Raw genomic sequence first — 18,107 nt, forward strand, 5'->3', positions numbered from 1 at the left:
AAATAAAAGCCATATGCACAATACTACATACTACAGCATAGACTTTATGAAGTTCAAGCAGACAAAACTAATTCATGATATTATAATTTAATCTACAAGGATGAAGGATACTGACTCAAGTGAGCATAAATGGGTTTTGGGGGTGCTGGTCATGTTCTACTTTGTAATTTGACTGCTGGCTATATGTATGTTTTCATTTTCTGATGATTCAGCAAGCTTTACACTGTGTGTTATACTTCTAATAAAAAAATTATTTTAAAAAACAATTCTATCTTAACCTAAATAGCAGCATCAGTTGCCTATTAAGGACAGTCTGAACCTGACCAGTCTGAAGGTAGAACTTTGCCGTCAGCCTATAGGATAACGCCTGTGCTTCTGTTCATGGATAAGGTGCGTACAGCCACGTCCTTCAAATGTGGCATAAGATAGAGTTAAAAAAAAAAAAAAAGGAAACAAAGGAGATGCAAATTATGTCCCTGTTTCCTCTAGACACTACTTTATCTGTAACAAAAAACCCAAAAAGTATGTGATAACTACTAATATTCGTCATACAGTTTAGAAATTCATGTATTTTGAATACCAAATCTGCACAACTAAAGAAATTATTGTCTACCAAAGTGAGGCAAGACAGGTGTCATGTACACAGTTTAAAAGTTTTCATGTTATGTTTGGGTATTATTATGGGATAGTATTGCACCTTGATTAATCTCTGAGTCAACACTAATTTATCATTGGTTTACCCTTTTTTAAAAAAAAAAAAATTTCTTACTACCAGAAGATATGAGAGGAAGAACAAAACATTACAGGGTGGTTGCTGGGTGCAGTAATCAAGCTTGTAATCCCAGCACTTTGGGAGGCCGAGACAGGCAGATCACTGGAGGTCAGGAATTTGAGACCAGCCTGGCCAACATGGTAAAACCCAATCTCTACTAAAAATATAAAAATTAGCTGGGCATGGTGGCGCACACCTGTAATCCCAGCTACTCAGAGGCTGAGGCAGGAGAATCACTCGAACCCAGGAGGTGGAGGTTGCAGTGAGCTGAGATCGCGCCATTGCACTCCAGCCTGGGAGATAACAGCGAGACTGCATCTCAAAAAAAAAAAAAAAGGCCTGGCACAGTGGCTCACGCCTGTAATCCCATCACTTTGGGAGGTGGAGGCAGGCAGATCACGAGGTTAAGAGATCAAGACCATCCTGGCCAACATGGTGAAACTCTGTCTCTACTAAAAATACAAAAAATTAGCTGGGTGTGGTGGTGCGTGCCTGTAGTCCCAGCTTACCTGAGAGGCTGTGGCAGGAGAATCACTTGAACGCAGGAGGGGGAGGATGAGGCAAGAGAATTGCTTGAATGCAGGAGGTGGAGGTTGCAGTGCGCCAAGATCACGCCACTGCACTCCAGCCTTGGAGACAAAAGTGAGACTCCATCCAAAACAAAAATTACAGGTAGGCAATAAAAACATTTTTATTCATTAATAAGTTTTCACTATATGAAAGATTCGTAAAGTCTTACATTTGCGTAATTATGTCTTTTATGCATTCTCTCTAGCTCTACATCCAGTAACAGCAACTATTTATATAGCATCACATGAAAAAAGATACATAAACTGATTAATTCTTATTCTTGCTGAGATTGATAAGCATTTCATTAACAAGATTGTGCCTATGTTTTCTGGTGCTTAAATGAAGACCTGTTAAAATGTAAGATAATCCTTGCAAGTCATCCACTAGACACACAAATTATGGCTACATTTTATTTTACTTTTAAATTCTGAAAACCAAAGTGTTCGTGCAGAATTGAGAAGTGGGGATTTCCAGCATGAGGTGCACACTATCCATGTAGAAGAGTTTTCATATCAATCTGTGATTCCTGAATAGGTATAATGTGCTCTTTTTTCCCCAGAGACAAATAAGAAAGTTCATTGTCAGCTGAATGGAAATGGAAAGCATTTAGCTTTAATAAATATTAAAGCAGCTATTGTTTAAAACGTATTTTTACATTTGTTACACATAACCAAAATTTAATTGAATATGTGCTTATAACTCTGTGTGTGTGTGTGTGTGTGTGTGTGTGTGTGTGTGTGTGTGTGTGTGTGTGTGTTGAGACACAGTCTCATTCTGTTGCCCAGGCTGGAATGCAGTGGCACACTCTCGGCTCACTGCAACCTCCGACTCCTGGGTGCAAGCAATTTTTGTGCCTCAGTCTTCTGAGTAGCTGCGATTACAGGCATGCACTACCACGTCTGGCTAATTTTTGTATTTTTAGTAGAGACGGAGTTGCACCATATTGGCCAGGCTGGTCTCCAACTCCTGACCTCAAGTGATCCACCCACCTTGGCCTCCCAAGTGCTGGGGTCACAGGCGTGGGCCACCATACCTGGCCAAATGTTGTTTTTTAAAATCACAAACAACATTGAAACTAGTTTTTGCAAATGAGAACAATCACCTTAGCTAGAATGTGTTTATTCTTCAGTGAATATAGAAAAACAGTATTTGAGATCAATTACTTCCATGTTTCTCATAATAATGCTCTATGTATAGGAAAGATAACATCCTCAAGCCTATTTTATTGGATTTTATTATCATATTGTATTACACATTAATATTTACAAAATATTTGAATTATTTGAGCAATAGTTCTGTAGAGATATCTTTAAGAGTAATTTAATTTTAAAAAGTTTTAAATTCTTAGTGGATTTAATGTGTTACCATAGGCATTCTGCTGTTCAAAAGCGCTTCCAAAATCAGCACACTCACCTCTGGGGCTTTCCAAGCAGAAGTTTTAAGTCCCCTACTCTTCTTAGAAAATAGAAGGGGGTAATGTTGGAAGCGTGCCAGGAGTAAGGCTTGGTATTTTTCATGAAGTGCCACAGTGAAAGTACCTTCTCCCACAAGGCAGTTCCTGTTAGCAAAATCGTAATCTCATCTAGCTTTCCTAACCATGCTTTTTCCAGAAAACCTGGCTCCTCGTTGAAGATGGCGACATGCTAGATAATTCAGTATTATTTTGTCTGTGCTTGTGACTGCTCCTGTACTTACCTCATTTAGAGTTTTAACATCTACTTACCAAGTTTACACAACTGCCAGTTAAAAATGCAAAAGTGCATTTTCCTCAGTGTAAATAGTTTAGAAACATCAAAATTAAAAGTGTGAGTTTCTCCTTTTCCTTCTGCCACTCACCTGATGTTAAAAATGAGGTGCTTAGTGAGGAAAGACTCCCACTCCTGAGTCAGAGAACCAGGATTGGAATCACAGCTCTGCCTCTTATTGGCAAGTGACTCCAGGTAAGTTTTTATTTTCACTGTGCTTCAGTATCCTCATTTGTAAAATGGGAGTAATAATAGTGTACTTCGCATGCCTGTTGTGAGGATGAAGTAGATTTTTAAGTGTGAATATGCTCTTAGTGTTCCCTATTATCCTTTCTAGAAACTTTCTTTCTTATATAGATAAAATCATGTTTACGGTTCTTTACATACATGGGATGATATTGCTCTGTAACTTACTTCTTTTACTTAATAATCATGAACATCTTTCCAAAACTACATAATGTTCTTAAGTAGCTGCATTATATTCAAAACTATGATGGGCAATGATACTTTCCACCATTTGTATATTAACAGATATTCACATTTTTTTCTTTTCTTTTGTAGTTTTACAAAATGCTATACTAAACATCCTTTTGTCTCTTTCTTTATGTATTGATACGTTTGATTCCCAGATACAGAATTGCTTCATCAAATGATATTTGCCATTTCTAATTTTTAAAATCAACACTGCCAGATCACTTTCTGAAAAGCACAAAAGCAACTGAGCGGTGCACCAATTAGGCTGTACAGTAGGGAATTTAAAAGTCAGCCAAGTAGTATGACTACAATAGCACAAAGGGAGGGAGGGAGAAAGTGGCAGAATTTTATCTGAAGGTAGACTGTCATAAATTATAGATGTGCATTGTAAACCCAGAGCTGCCACCAAAATAATAAAACAAGGATGCATATAAAATAAACTAACATGAAGAGAAAACAGAATCCTAAAAATGCTCAAACCGAAAGAAAGTAGGAAAAGAGGGGAAAAAAGGAACAAATAGAAAAATGGATAAAAAAATAGAAAAATAGCACAATGGTAGACTTAAACTTCACCATATCTATAATCGCATTAAATGTGAACAATCTAAACACTCCAATCAAAAGGCAGAGATTGTCAAAATGGGTAAAAGGGGAAAAAAAACCAATTGTATGCTGTCACTTTAAATGATATAGACAAATTAAAAGTAAAAAGATAGAAAGAGATATATCATATAAATGCTATTCATAAGAAAGGTGAAATGGCTATATAATTAATATAAAAATGGACATGAGAATGTGATTTTACTACCAATCAAGGAAGACACATAACAATGATAAAAGTCTCAATTCATCAGGAAGACATAATAATTCTAAATGTTTATACCTCTAAGTAGAGCTTTAAGAATATGAAAAAACTGACAGAAATAAAAGGAAAAATAGACAAATCCAGTTATTGTTGGAAATTTCCACACTTTTTCTCAGAACAAGTAACAGAAAATCAGTACAGGTATTTCAACCTATTTGACCTAATTGACACTCATAAAATTATTTACTGACAACAGCAAAATACGTAGCTTTTTCAAGTGCACATGGAATTTTGACCAAGATATACCATGTGCTGGGCTAAAAGTAAGGCAAGTGAATAGTTCTGGCAATCTAGGAATTCAAAAAAGGTTATATTCTATTGACATGGGACAAGTATCTTCATATAAACAGTTACCTTATGATACAGTTTGGCTCTGTCCCCACCCCAAATCTCATCTTGAATTCCCATGTGTTGTGGGAGGGACCTGCAATCATGGTTGCAGGTCTTTTCCCGTGCTGTTCTTGTGAAATGAGTAAGTCTCATGAGATCTGATGGTTTTAAAAACCGGAGTTTCCTTGCACAAGCTCTCTCTTTGCCTGCTGCTATCCATGTTAGATATGACTTGCTCACCATGATTGTGAGGCCTCCCCAGCCACGTGGAACCGTAAGTCCATTAAACCTCTTTCTTTGGTAAATTGCCCAGTCTTGGGTATGTCTTTATCAGCAGCATGGAAACAGACTAATACATGATACAAAGGAGGGATTATACATATGGATCCAACATCAACCTAGAATGTGAGGAAAGACACAATCCTAAGCAAGTAATGACAGACAAAAACAATAGGGTGCTATGGAGATGGAGCAGGAACCCATCTTAGGAGCCTGTGGAGCACCCCTAAGCATGGAAATAAAGGAAAATCTTGAGTTCCTTCAAGGGAAATTCCAGGTACCTAGCTAGCTCTAAGAAGTAAATAAGCAACTTGATAAGCAAGAAGGTAATTGTAGCTTAAAACAATAACCAAGGAAGTTAGATTCCCTATAGAAACTAAAGATAACATGTTAACATATGCCCCTGAGTTGTTTCTGAGAAACCCAGGCCCCCACCAAAACAGATCCACCGGCATGCAGACCTCAGACAAGGGGGAAATGAGGACTGAACCGACCACCATTCTTTCTTCAAAATTTTTTCCTGAAGGGCCAGGAGGAAGTCACACCCAGGAGCCAGAGCTAACATTCTTTTTTGCTGACCCCTAATATTTAACAAAGCTTCTCTTCCTTCACTGATGGCAAGTCAGAAAATCTTTGAATGTATAACCTATAAGCACCCTCACTTTAAAGATTTTCAAGATATCCCAGCTTGTTAGACCAAACCAGTGTGCAACCTCCGTGTATTATGATTTTCCCTGTAACTTCCGCTTTCTTGAAATTAACCCTGCGTTTAAAAATCCTTACTTGCAAGACAACCGAAGATCAGGATTTAAGCAAGAGCTGCCCCGTTCTCCTTGCTTGGCGTTCTGCCGATAAGCGCCCTCTTTTCTCTCACTGCAAACCTTGGTGCGGATGGCTTGGCCTTACTGCACCAGAAGAACGGACCTCAGTATTTAGGTAACACTGTGCGCCAGACATCTGGCCAATCTATATTCGAAAGGGCCCCTGTGTTGATGGGGGCTGGGGGACACCTAAAGGCTGGTGGAGCCTGGTGCCATTCTGGAATTTGGTGGGTGCAGGGCGGGTGAGGGGCGGAGGCAGAGGATCTGGAGGAGAATAAGAGATAGTGGCTGCTGGCCCCAAAATTTTGAAGCAAAGAACAGGAGTCTTTTACGAAGCTTGGCGGATGGTGTATTGTGCTGATGCCTTAACAGCAGTCGATGAAATCTCCAGGAAGGATCCTCCTCCCGTTCATTCTCGACGGTGGCGCATCCACTTTTGGAAGGCCGGGCCTGGAAGGGTGGGCGCACGGGGTCGGAGCAGGGCCACCCCGATGCCCCCATTCCTTCCCGGGAGGCGGGGCCCACAGGCCTGGGGTGCGGCAAGGCAGGAGCCAGTGCCGTGAAAGGCAACGCAGAACCGGTCTCCCGCCAACCTGTGGGCAGCCCGAGCACCCGGGCCCGGGGCGGGGACCGGACCACGGAGGCACCGGGAGCGGCGAACACGTCCGGGGACCCTCTCCCACCTGGGGCTCACGTCCCACCGCGCGGCAAGGGAGCTCCGGCACCACCTGGCTGGCACGGCCGGGCCCGGCCGGAGGGGGGCGCAGGAGGGCGGCGCGGGGACAGGTGCGGGGCGGGGCACGGGGGCGGGACCACCCAGGCCCACAGCAGCAACGCCCCGCTGGGCACAGAGGCCGCTAAGGCCGCGGCGCCGCCAGCCTTCCCCCCGCGCCATGGCCCTGGCCGCGCCCGGCGGCGCCACCCGCTGTCCGCGCTGCCTGCTGCTGCCTCTGCGCGCTGCTCGCCCGGCTGCAGGTAAGGAGCGCCGGCGCCTGCCCGGCCCCGCGGCCCGATGCCTCCTCGGACCCGGGAAGGGCCGGGACCGGCGGCATCCTGGCTCCTCCGCATTCCGAGAGGAGCCGGAGTTTTGGGGAGCGGAGGCCGTGGGATGCTGGGGAGGCGCTTCCAGAGTTGGACGGCGGAGGGCGGGAAAGGGCAAGTGGAGGGAAACTGGGGCGCAAAAGGAGCAGGTTGGCGGGACCCCAACACCTGAAACGGGCTCTTCCAAAAGCCCCTTTTAGTCTCAGGCTTTGATGCTGTCGTTTTCTCCAAACACTTCTTGAGCACCTACTAAGCGCCTGCGCCGGGCGGTGCTGAGGAAGACAGCGGCGTGGGGACCGCACCTGCGGGAGATAACCGTTCCCGATACGATTCCTCCCAGGTGGCCGCCGTCGCATTTTCCACCTGGAAAAAGACCTGATTCCCTCCGTCCCTGAACTGCGGGCTTGCCTTTGCCTCCCCTGAGCCCCTTTGGGGACACCCCTGTCCGCTCGCCTGGAGTCTCCGCACGGCGGGGAGAGGCTGCGCGCGCGCTGCGGGGATGCTGGACTTGCCCCTTGCAGACCAGAGTAGCTTCCCGGTGCTCTCAGAACAGATTTCTCAGTACAGTCAGTAAGCGAATGCAGCCAGGCACCGACTTTCTGCCTCCCAGAGGAGGGCCGCAGAGGGAAGCACACCCAGCACAACAAACGCTTTAAAAATCGTTGATACGAACTTGAAAGCTCTCACAGGGAAGGGCGAGTGGTGGTTTTCTTGGTTTCGGCAGGGTCAGATTTCCCCTCTGTTAACACTAGCTTAGGCTGCTGCCGTCCCTCCGCAACCCTGCGCGGAACCCGGAGAGGCGTGGTGAGGGGCGCGTGGAAAACCGTGTTTGGGTGAGAAGAGAGGGGGAAAGCCTTGACAGAAATAATGGGGACGCAGTGAAGGCTGAAGCAAAAGATTCTAAGGAAGATTCAGTCTCGATTGTATGGGTCTGTCAGTATGGTTGAGGGAAACGGAGACGGAAAAATCTAAAGGATTTTTTCATTTTAAGCACTTCAGGTGTTGCTTAATTAAGTGTTCAACAGGTTAAACGGGGTGCTACCTTATTTGAACCAAAGGACCAGGGTTTCCGCGAACAGCTAGCCACCTAAGAAAAACCTGCCTGACCACGCAGTTGCAAAGTTATCTCTCACTGCTGTTGCAAAATGACATACATTCATATGTGCATAAAAGGCGTTCGGTTCTAATATGAACAACAAATGCTATCAAAATAAGTTTATTTTTCAGGGAGACCTTTCAACAAGTGCTGTTTCCCCTCTTTCTCCCTTTAAAACCCCTTTCATTATGCATGTTTAGAAATGTATCTAAACTTTTGCATTGGTCAGTTCCAATTCTAGGGGAGCGAACCTTCTAGGAACCTTATGAATTCCTTGGCTGGGCTACGAATTCAATTGACATAAGACAGATTAACAGGAGAAAAACTGTGCTTGATTACATTCATAGGCTCAGGACTCCTACAAAATAAGAGATTTGAGGAATGGTCAGATGATTGAAGCTCATTATAGCATCCATAGGGGCTTCTGCAGGGTGCTGGGAAACAGGTTTTGGGAGGGTTTGGGGAGGAAGTATATGGTGAGTAAAGGACATCTTGTCAGGCACATACAAGATTCTCAGGCAATAAAAATGGTCTCTGACCAGTCCCTTGGGAGAATAGATGAGAGTCTGTGTGGGCTGGTTTCAGCCTCCGCTCTCCTCTCCTGTAATCTGAGTTAATTTTCTCTGGGTGAGAATCTTCTTTGGGTGAGAAGATTCCCACGGCAGAGTTTCGAGACATTTGAGTTCCTTTTGGAGGATCTTTGTTTGAGCAGAGTTCAGAGAAACCTCTGCCTGTGGCCACTACCATCTGCCCTCAGTTCAAAATAATCAGCACACCATAGTGGCATATTTTGGGGTGGCATTTCCTGAACTCCTTCACCATCAAGTGGCATTGGAATGCTTTTCTGCTTATTTTACTTGGTGCCCAACCTTCCCAGTAGAAATGCATTTTCTTCCAAAGATGAGACTAGATGCAGCCTTAAAATAATATTTCCTAGAGATACTGTGGTTATCTAGGAAAAAGCACTCTCTGTATTCAATGAATGCTTCATTGGCCAGCCTATTCTATTAGCTCAAAATTTAGGAATGACATTGACAGTTCATTGAGGATGTTAATGATCAAACACCAGGCAAAGCTGCAGGAACTGCTTAGTGGGGAAATTGGTTTTGCAAAATAGTTGGCAGAAATGGCTTCCAGAAAGTGCCTTATCTGTAGGGATTGTATTTAGTTTCATTTATATTATATTAAATAGGTTCAGACTTACCCAAAAGGCTACAAGTTTTGCTCTTTAAAACATTTATATGATTATATCTCTGCTTGCTTGTATTTGTGAAAGAATTCTTTTTCAGATAGAATAAAAGTATTTGCCTACAGATAAAAACATTTTGAATTTTTGTGTAGCTACTCCTGCTGTTTATTCCAAGCAACAAAATATAGATGCACACTGTTTTCATTAAGGTTATGGATTGTACATGGTCATGTTTATCTGGGGTTATAAGATGCAAGAGCAGGTGTGTGCATATGCGAGGCAACAGACATTGGTGGTGTAAAACACTGTGCTAATGAGGAACAAGGGGAAGGAGCATGGGTCACAGTCTAGTGGAAAGCGCCAGATGGGAAAAGCTGTGATGATAAGAGGGTAGCATATGGTAAGTATAGAGGGTGGCAGAGGGAAGGAGACAGGGAGGGAGGGAGGACCGCTGGAGGAATCCCTAAGGTCTTCGGGATGAAGAGGTTTCCCAAGTGGTCTTGGAAAGATGTGTGGGAAACCAGAGGTCAGCGAAGAAATGATTCTAGGAGGTGGGAAGAAAGCTCCCTATGTTGGGAGGATGGTGTGAGTGGTTTACACCTAAAGGAATCTTTACAGGAGGAAAAAAAAAAAAACATATATTTTATGACCTTACAGATAGCACAAATCACCTATTTCAGGAAACCCCACCAAACAAATTGGGCATTGAACTTTTATAGTTTTGAGATAACTCTTGGATGGCCCTTACTGAGGTGGTAAATTCAGCTAATCAGAAACAGGCCACAGGGCCCTAGAGCGCCCATGGGGAGACCCCTCCGAAGAAATCCCCAGGGTGCGGCTCTGGGTCGTAGGGTGGGTGGGTGCTCTGTACCACCGTTCCTCCTGCCCCCCGTCCCATCTGAGAGGGGAGACATGGATATAAGCAGTAATGCCTTGTTTGGAGAGCATAGACACAGATCTGTGGGCTTGCAGTTCATTTTGCTGATAAATATTTCAATTGCCTCCCCTGTTATTTCCTTTCTACCACTTCCCCCTAAAATGGCAAACCTGTAATAAGAACATACTCTGTGTGTTGATAAGGAAATAGCTTGCTTTTTCAGTTATCTACCAGAACTTCTTACACCAGGAAAACTGAAACAATAAAAATGTGCCTTTGGAAGTCAATAAATCAGTGTTTTATGAGGACATGAAAAGGGGAGTTCCAAACCAGGGCCTCCTCTGCAAAGAGTGTTGTTTTAAGAAGGGGTAGTATGGACTCCATCTGCCATGTCAGTATTAAAATTTCCCCCATTGTATTTTCCTATTTTTGAAGTTCATGGAAAAAAAAAAAAAGTGTTTTTCCCACATGCTGTATCCAGTGGTCTCTAGGAATGTTGTCTAGGCCATTTTTTGGTTTGTTTTTTGGTTTTTTGGCTGATGTGAGTCTGCAGCCCATCCTGATGGTGCGCAGCTGTCCAGGTGGTTCGCTCCCTGGGGCATGTGCCCCCTGGCCAGGTGGCCCACGGCCTGTCTGCTGTCTCCTCACAGCGTCCTGGCCTTCGTCCACAGGGAAGCACACCTGCCTCTGAGCACATGAGCTGCTGACTCCAACTAAGTGCACCCCAGGACTGGCGTGGGTAGGGTTCTGCCCAGCAGGTGGTTTTTCCTCTGAGCACCCTTTCATTCTCTACCCAGGTTGTGGGAAGGCCTTTCTGTGTATTTCCCTCTAGTTGCAGTGTGTGGGCTTCCTATGGTGTCCACTGTTGGAAACACAGTTTAAGTTCAGCTCACCCTTTCTGCGCCAAAACACTTAGCATGAAAGAACCAAGAAGGAACCATGGGTTTCAGCAAAATGGCCTTGATCCCTCTGAAATTCTTAGTGAACTTTTGAGGTTTAAAACTGAGTGGGCGTGGAGCAAGATTACGCACAGCCCCATATCTCTGCCCTGATTCTGAGAGACGCTCTATTTCCTGCCAGCGAGACTGACCTGGCAGCACTCCCCGGGCAGGCTGCCTGTCTGCCTCAGTCACCAGAAGCTCCTTGTCAGAGGGCTGACTGGTGCTGCTGTTCTCTGCTGTTCTCACTGCGTCACATTCCAGTCACAGTGTGCTCTCACACCAAGAAGCCCAAAGCAGCCCCAGGCAGCAGTGGGAAGTACATTCTTTAGGGCCGTGTGATGATAACTTTATATGTGTATTCATTTTGTGAGCCACCCTTGACTTGCAGCCTTTGAGTGCTTTGGGTCACCGCATGCAGGCCACAGCATTCAATAATGAGGAAATAAACCTGAATTTGTGTTCAACACGTTCAGTGACTGCAACACATGGAGTGCCTACAACCGTAGCACACTCTGCAATGGGCTAAGCAAACGAGACCGAGGGCCGCAGCTCCTGTCTTCAGGAGATTTGCAGTCCAGGCATGTGCGGACCACTAACAGACAGCAGGATCCGGTGTTCTGGGGAGGGTTTTCAACTTGTGGGCACACAGGACAAGGAGGGCCTTCACCTGCAAGTGTCAGAGAGGACTACCCATCCTTCCTGCGTGGTCACATGTGTCTAAAGCACTGCAGACAGCATCAGAGAGCGGCACTTAGGCTGGGGCTTCCAGAATGACAGTGCTTTGTCTGGTGGGGAGAACAGCAGGGACTCGTATCAGAGTGGAGTGTTTGCAGGGAACTGAAGGAAGGACAGGACTTCTGGACTCAGGGGTGTGAGGAGAGAGGAAGGCAAAAGCCAGCACTCAAAGCCTTTAGGTACAAGTAAATAGTTCAGATTTAATCTTGAGCTGTGAGCCGGAGAGGACCATGACCAGTTTTTTGTGTTAGGGGAAGAGTGTCTGGGTGGGCCCAGGGGGCCAGTAAGGAGTCCACTGCCTTGGTTTGGGAAAGGGCCTGAATCAGGTCAGGGCAGTGGCGAGAGAAAGAGAAGCTGATCCAGGGGCGATTTCAGAGCCAATGGGGCTGTGCAGGGGCCGAAGGCACAGGGGCAAAGGACGGATGTGGCTGGTTATTAGAAAAAAAAGACATGGCAGGCTGGTCTGAGTGCAGTGGTGTTTACAATTGATCACAACCAGTTAACAGATTTCTTTGCTCCTCATCCACTCCCACTGCTTCACTTAACTAGTAAAAAAATAAAATAAGGCCAGGTGTGGTAGCTCACGCCTGCAATCCCAGCACTTTGGGAGGCCAAGGTGGCGGATCATGAGGTCAGGAGTTTGAGACCAGCATGGTGAAACCCTGTCTCTACTAAAAATAAAAATACTGCCTGGCACACCTGTAACCCCAGCTGCTCAGGAGGCTGAGGCAGGAGAATCACTTGTACCTGGGAGGCAGAGGTTACAGTGAGCCGAGATGGCGCCACTGCACGCCAGCCTGGGTGACAGAGCGAGACTCCATCTCAAAATAAATAAACAAACAAACAATAAAAAAAGACATGGCAGATGTCAGGACAAAATAGCTGGCTGTTTGGATTATATTTTTCACTTTGTTAAGGAAATTGCTGTCTTCGTCCAAATCGAAATGTTGTTCTGGTTCAAGTGTTCAAGTGAAGAAGTGGTGCTGTTTTTCCCAAACCAAAAAGAAGGATTATGTTTAGGCTCTTGAATCCCACCTTTTTTGGGTTCTCTTATTGGGAGGCAGAGACAAAGTTCCTCAGACCCTGTAGAGGCAAACATGCTGAAAGCCCCGTGGCATTGCGCACTCCAGGAGACTTGCAGGCTCTGGAAACTAGAGAGCCATTTCCAGACCTAGAGATGTCCTAGAATGAGAAGTTCAGCGTAGAGACAGAGCTCTTAACACACACTGAAGAGAGATAAACAGCCAGTGATCCCCAGAGAGTCACATCAGAGCAAAGGCAGGTGCGATCTGACCTGCGGTCTTCCCACATTGGCCTCAAATATGTCACCTAACCCCAAAAGAAGCAGTGTTTATGTTGGACCCATAGCTGCGCAAAAACTGCTTGCATGATACACATTTTCCTGGCCCGCTGCCGCTGCCTAAGATGAGTGTTTCCCTTCCTCTGTGTCCAGTGCCTCTTAGACTTCCCCACACCCCAAAAAAAATCCTAACCCAGCAGGTGACACAGAGGCCCCGTCTGGCACCAGCAGAGGGACAGAGCTGCCAGATTTCCAAGTGTCAGGAAGACCTGACTGCAAAAACCACCCTTTTAGTTCATCAAAGTAATAATAACTTACTGCGTTTCCTGTTAAGAGTGTTGAGAGTACAAGAGCCACTTCCTCAAGCTATCAGAAATTTGAAGACTTTCCATGAAAAATGAGGAAGAAAAACTCTGTTTAGCTCTTAGTGAATGTGACGGCTAAGCTGGGCAATGGGGAAAGGTTGTGCGGCATTGCCAGAAATCCTACTAGCACCACCGTGTTGGCTGGTTTGGGGTTCGCATCACATCCCACAGATGGGAAATGAACCACTTCCCTAAAGTACTGACTTTTTAAAAATATGTATTACTTGCCTAATGTAGTTAGCACCTAACTTAATAGTGTATCACGTATTTGCCAGTACAAACAGCTGGCAAATTCATAGCCAGTAAAAGAGACTTTTAAAGGCCCCATCTTCTCTCAACTTCATAGTCAGATATACAAGCAGGATCACATCTAACACTTTCATAGTAAATGAGAATCGATTCCATTTTTAAAGCTTAGTAGAGATTATTCACTTCCCCCCTTGCTAACCCGTTTCCTTGCTGAATAATCCCTAATGTCAGGAACCTCCCCCTAACAGACCTAAATCTCACATGTCACAATTTGACCCCATTTCCTCAAATTTGTTCTTTAATGGGGTAAAGACCAGTTGGTCAATGTCTTCTTTATTTTAATATTTCTATTGTTGAAGATTGTTAGCCCACAACTTCCCCTTCCCCAGCGTTATTCATTCCAGTTCCTTTAACCTCTTCGTAAGCTTTTTTTTTTTTCTTTTCAATTCAACGACACTGTTTTGGATTTACTGGCAAAGCCAACAACCCCAAACCAAACAAAAACCCACCAGGTATTTTGGGAACATCAGACTTAGGACGTTGCTGCCTCTGACCTCAGAGACGCTGAGATCTGAAGGGGAAGGTCGGATGTCCCATGTCCCATTGTTCGTTCCCACATAGCCCCACAGGAGGAACATGTGAGATGCCTCTAGGACACAGGCGTGGGAAGGATGAGTTCCGAGTGGAGAATCAGGCAGGGGGTGTTCGATCTGGTCCTGGAAGGATGGATGTGATTCTGAGAGGAAAGAGAGCTGGAGGGAGAAGGGCAGAGGTGGTGACAGGCATGAGAAAATCATGCCCCGCCCCGATGTATGGAGCCCAGGGCCGATGACAGGGACCAGGGAAAGATAAAGCCAGCTGGGAAAGTCATGGGGGTCTGGGTCACAAAGGACTTGCGAATAGACCTCCAGAACTGGGCCTCTGCCCTGAAGCCAGGAGTTCTCCAACTGTAGTGTCTGGGCCCAGCATCAGTCTCACCTGGGAACTTGTTAGAAATGCACATTCTTACGCCCCTCACCTACCGAATCAGAAACTCTGGGGGTGGAGGCCAGCAGTGTGTGGCTTCACAACCTCTTAGCTGATTCTGACACATGCTCAAGTTTGAGAACAGCTGCTAGAGACCCCGGGATTCCATGAAAAGGTTTGCACTCAGCTCTGACAATATTAGAAGATTAATGTATTACAAGTACCAGCCATTTGTTGAACCCTCCTGTGTGCCAGGCACGTGCTTCACATGGATTATGTCTGATGCTTATTCCACCTTGCTAGTAAGTTGAGAAAACTGAGGCACAGAGAGGCTGATTAACTTGCCTGAGTTTGCACAGCTAGTGAGTGGCACAGCTGGAGCTCCTATCAGGCAGTGCTCCAGTGACTGGTCTTAACCCCTCAGGTAAACTGCTTGTATAATCAACTCTATGATGGGGTAGGGAGTAGAGAAAGGAACCTCCCAGAATGCTGGGACAGAAAGCTTTTTGGTATTTGGGGAGACCCTTGCAAATGCGTGCCCAGTCTGCATTTGTGGAGGTCTGTCTTGTCTGCTCAAGTATGTACTCACTGAGGGCTTTCTAGAACTATTTCTTTTCTTTCTTTCTTTCTTTCTTTCTTTCTTTCTTTCTTTCTTTCTTTCTTTCTTTTTTTTTTTTAGAAGGAGTCTTGCTCTGTTGCCCAGGCTGGAATGCAGTAGTGCCATCTTGGCTCATTGCAACCTCCACCTCCCACGTTCAAGCAATTCTCCCTGCCTCAGCCTCCTGAGTAGCTGGGATTACAGGTGCCCATCACCACGCCAGGCTAATTTTGTATTTTAGTAGAGACGAGTTTTGACATGTTGGCCAGGCTAGTCACGAACCCCTGAGCTCAGGTGATCCACCCACCTCGGCCTCCCACAGTGCTGGGATTACAGGCGTGAGCCACCGCGCCTGGCCTCTAGAACTATTCTTAAGCAGAAATGGCAATGCTGTGTCTTTAAGGCTAATCCAGATAAAAGACAGGCACTCCGGGCACCCTTGGCACAGTGTCCATGTGCCAGTTGATTCCTGACTCAGGAGGAAAAGAAGTGTATGTCTTGAATCACCACCACTTCCTGAAGCCAAGGCAGCACTGGCTCGTCTATGCCCCACACCCCAGAGGTAGACTATACTGTACCACTGTGCTGTAGCCCTGGGTGCACTGGCTCAGAGGCTCGCATCTCCCCATGCGTGTTCATCCCACTCTTGCCACCTGCCAGGCTCCGTGTAGGGTGGGAGGAGGGAGAAGGCTGGCCTCGGAGCCCCAGGGCAGCAGACAGTGGTAGGTTAAACCTTTACCCTCATAAGCTTTTGGAAGTAGGTAGATGTTTTTAAAGGTCCTTTATGTCTTTGTCTTACTATAATTATAGCTAATCTGGGGACTCTTCCCTTGGTGAGAATAACCTGGGCTCCTCTTTTGACATATCTCTACTGTGGAACAAATCAAAATCATTTTCTATTACTAACATTTTTTAATCCCTTAAAAGCCACTTTCTAAGTAGTAAGAGAAAAGCTCAAATAAGAAAAAGTGTCAGAACACACATGGCCTCTGGGTCACGGTCAATCTCAAGCTTTTACTTGGAGTGAGATCAGGAGACACCAGTGGGGTTTAGGGGGAAAATGACAACATGGTGTTACTAATGCACGATGGCCAGAAATCTAGCAGCAGACCCCAAAACCTATGACGATGGACTGTGAGATCGAAGGGGCAGTTAAATTCAGTGAAAACACAGCTGGAACCTCTGTCTTAAGCCTTAACCTATTAATTTCTGTGGGTCACAAGGTTTAAAAGTGAAAAATTGCCCCTTTCTAATAGGCTGCAGTTTCTATGCTCCAGTTGTGTCCAGTTGGGGGTCCCTGTGACCAGACCACTGGAGTCGGATTTTTTTTTTCTTTTCTTTTCTTTTTTTTTTTTTTTTTTTGTCACCCAGGCTAGAGCACAGTGGCGCGATCTCAGCTCACTGCAGCCTCGCTTCTTGGGTTCAAGCAATTCTCCTGCCTCAGCCTCCGAAGTAGCTGGGATTAGGGCGCCTACCACCACATTTGGCTAAATTTTTTTGTGTATTTTTAGTAGAGACAGGGTTTTACCATATTGGCCAGTCAGGTCTCTAACTCCTAACCTCAGGTGATCCACCTGCCTTGGCCTCCCAAAGTGCTGGGATTACAGGCGTGAGCCACCTCGCCTGGTCTGGGGTCCGATTTCCATGTAAAATTGCAAATGACCAAAGCATCAGAAGGCATAACCAATCATCGTACCTGTGTGGGGCAGTCCTTATAGGTAAGGGGACTCAAGATGGTGGGCACCCGCTCCTCTGCACCCAAGGGGTGAGGACACACAGAAGAGGCCTCGTGGGAGGCTCTCCATTTCCTGGCATAAGTGACGGGCACAAAGAGGCTGAAGCAGCTGTGTCTCCTGTTAGGCAGCCCCGTGTTCAGTCCGTATTAGAAAAGAGAGTTCCAGCCCAGAAAGATTGCTAATCTTGATTTTGCGACCCCCTTCCCCCAGGGTATCTCGGATTTTGTCCCAAATTAGTGGAGTCTTCCCAAGTGCATTCTTGACAGTGTGAATTTGATTCAGTGCTAGAAGGAAATTGTTACAGTCTTCTGTAAAGGGAAGTTTTGAGGTTACAGTGGTCTTTTGGGAAAATTTATTCATTAATTTATCAAGTATTTAAATATTTGCTACATGCCTAGCACTGTCCCAATCTCCTTATCACCAGCCATCTCAGCAAGTTGATTAATCTCTCTTGGGAGGATGCAGGAAGAGAAGGGAAGTCAGGTTTCCAAGCACAGTGCCTGGCACCTAGTAGATATTTCACTCGGGCCAGTTCTTCCTCTGCCCCCATTCATCAATAGATAAATAGATAAAAGGTATCCAGGGATGGAAGAGGTGGTTCTCAATGTCTATTGTATAGTCAGATATGACTGTGCAGTGTTTGGGAATAGGAGAAAGTCCTGGCTTTTGGTTTTCAATAAAATCTCTAGCCTTGCTCCTCAGAGACCAGCACTGACATTGCCTGAGAGCTTGTTAGGAATACAGTCTCAGGCTCTGTTCCAGACCCAGTGAATCAGAACCTGCATTTTAATACAATTTTCAGGTTATTCTGTGCACGTTGGAGAAGCACGGGATTTCACCCTGAAGGCTGGGCAGTGAAGGAAGGGAGGGCGGCAGGTAAGGGGAATACTTCCTCCTTCAGTTACTTTGGGGACTCCTAGCCTGAGCAGTTCGTGCACCCCCAGCATGGAGGCAGAGCCTAGAGGGACATGGTCTTCAGCCGGCTGCACTCTCAGAAGTGACCACAGGGCTTGTTGGCTTCTACTACAGAAGAGAAAGCAGTTCTTATCAGAAATGAATACAAAGTTTAAAAAAAACAAAAACCAAGAATGACAATTTAAAAAGGCTTTCACACTGGGAGAATAAAGGGGCATTCACTAGAGCCTGTGGAAATAGGGG

At 45.5% G+C, this 18,107-nt stretch overlaps 1 protein-coding gene across 1 annotated transcript in view; it reads left to right on the forward strand.

Moving 5' to 3' along the window:
• Window positions 1-6,234: 6,234 nt before the first annotated feature.
• The window catches only part of TNFRSF11A (TNF receptor superfamily member 11a), a 62,558-nt gene continuing 50,685 nt past the window's right edge, over window positions 6,235-18,107 (forward strand). Inside the window, exons 1-2 of the mRNA XM_017867120.1 lie at window positions 6,235-6,619; window positions 6,719-6,831. Of these exons, the coding sequence (XP_017722609.1) occupies window positions 6,235-6,619; window positions 6,719-6,831 (498 nt within the window). The remainder of the gene's footprint in view (window positions 6,620-6,718; window positions 6,832-18,107) is intronic.

The sequence above is a fragment of the Rhinopithecus bieti genome, unplaced genomic scaffold (genome assembly GCF_001698545.2).
Source record: "Rhinopithecus bieti isolate Rb0 unplaced genomic scaffold, ASM169854v2 scaffold_2554, whole genome shotgun sequence".
Classification (NCBI taxonomy): domain Eukaryota; kingdom Metazoa; phylum Chordata; class Mammalia; order Primates; family Cercopithecidae; genus Rhinopithecus; species Rhinopithecus bieti.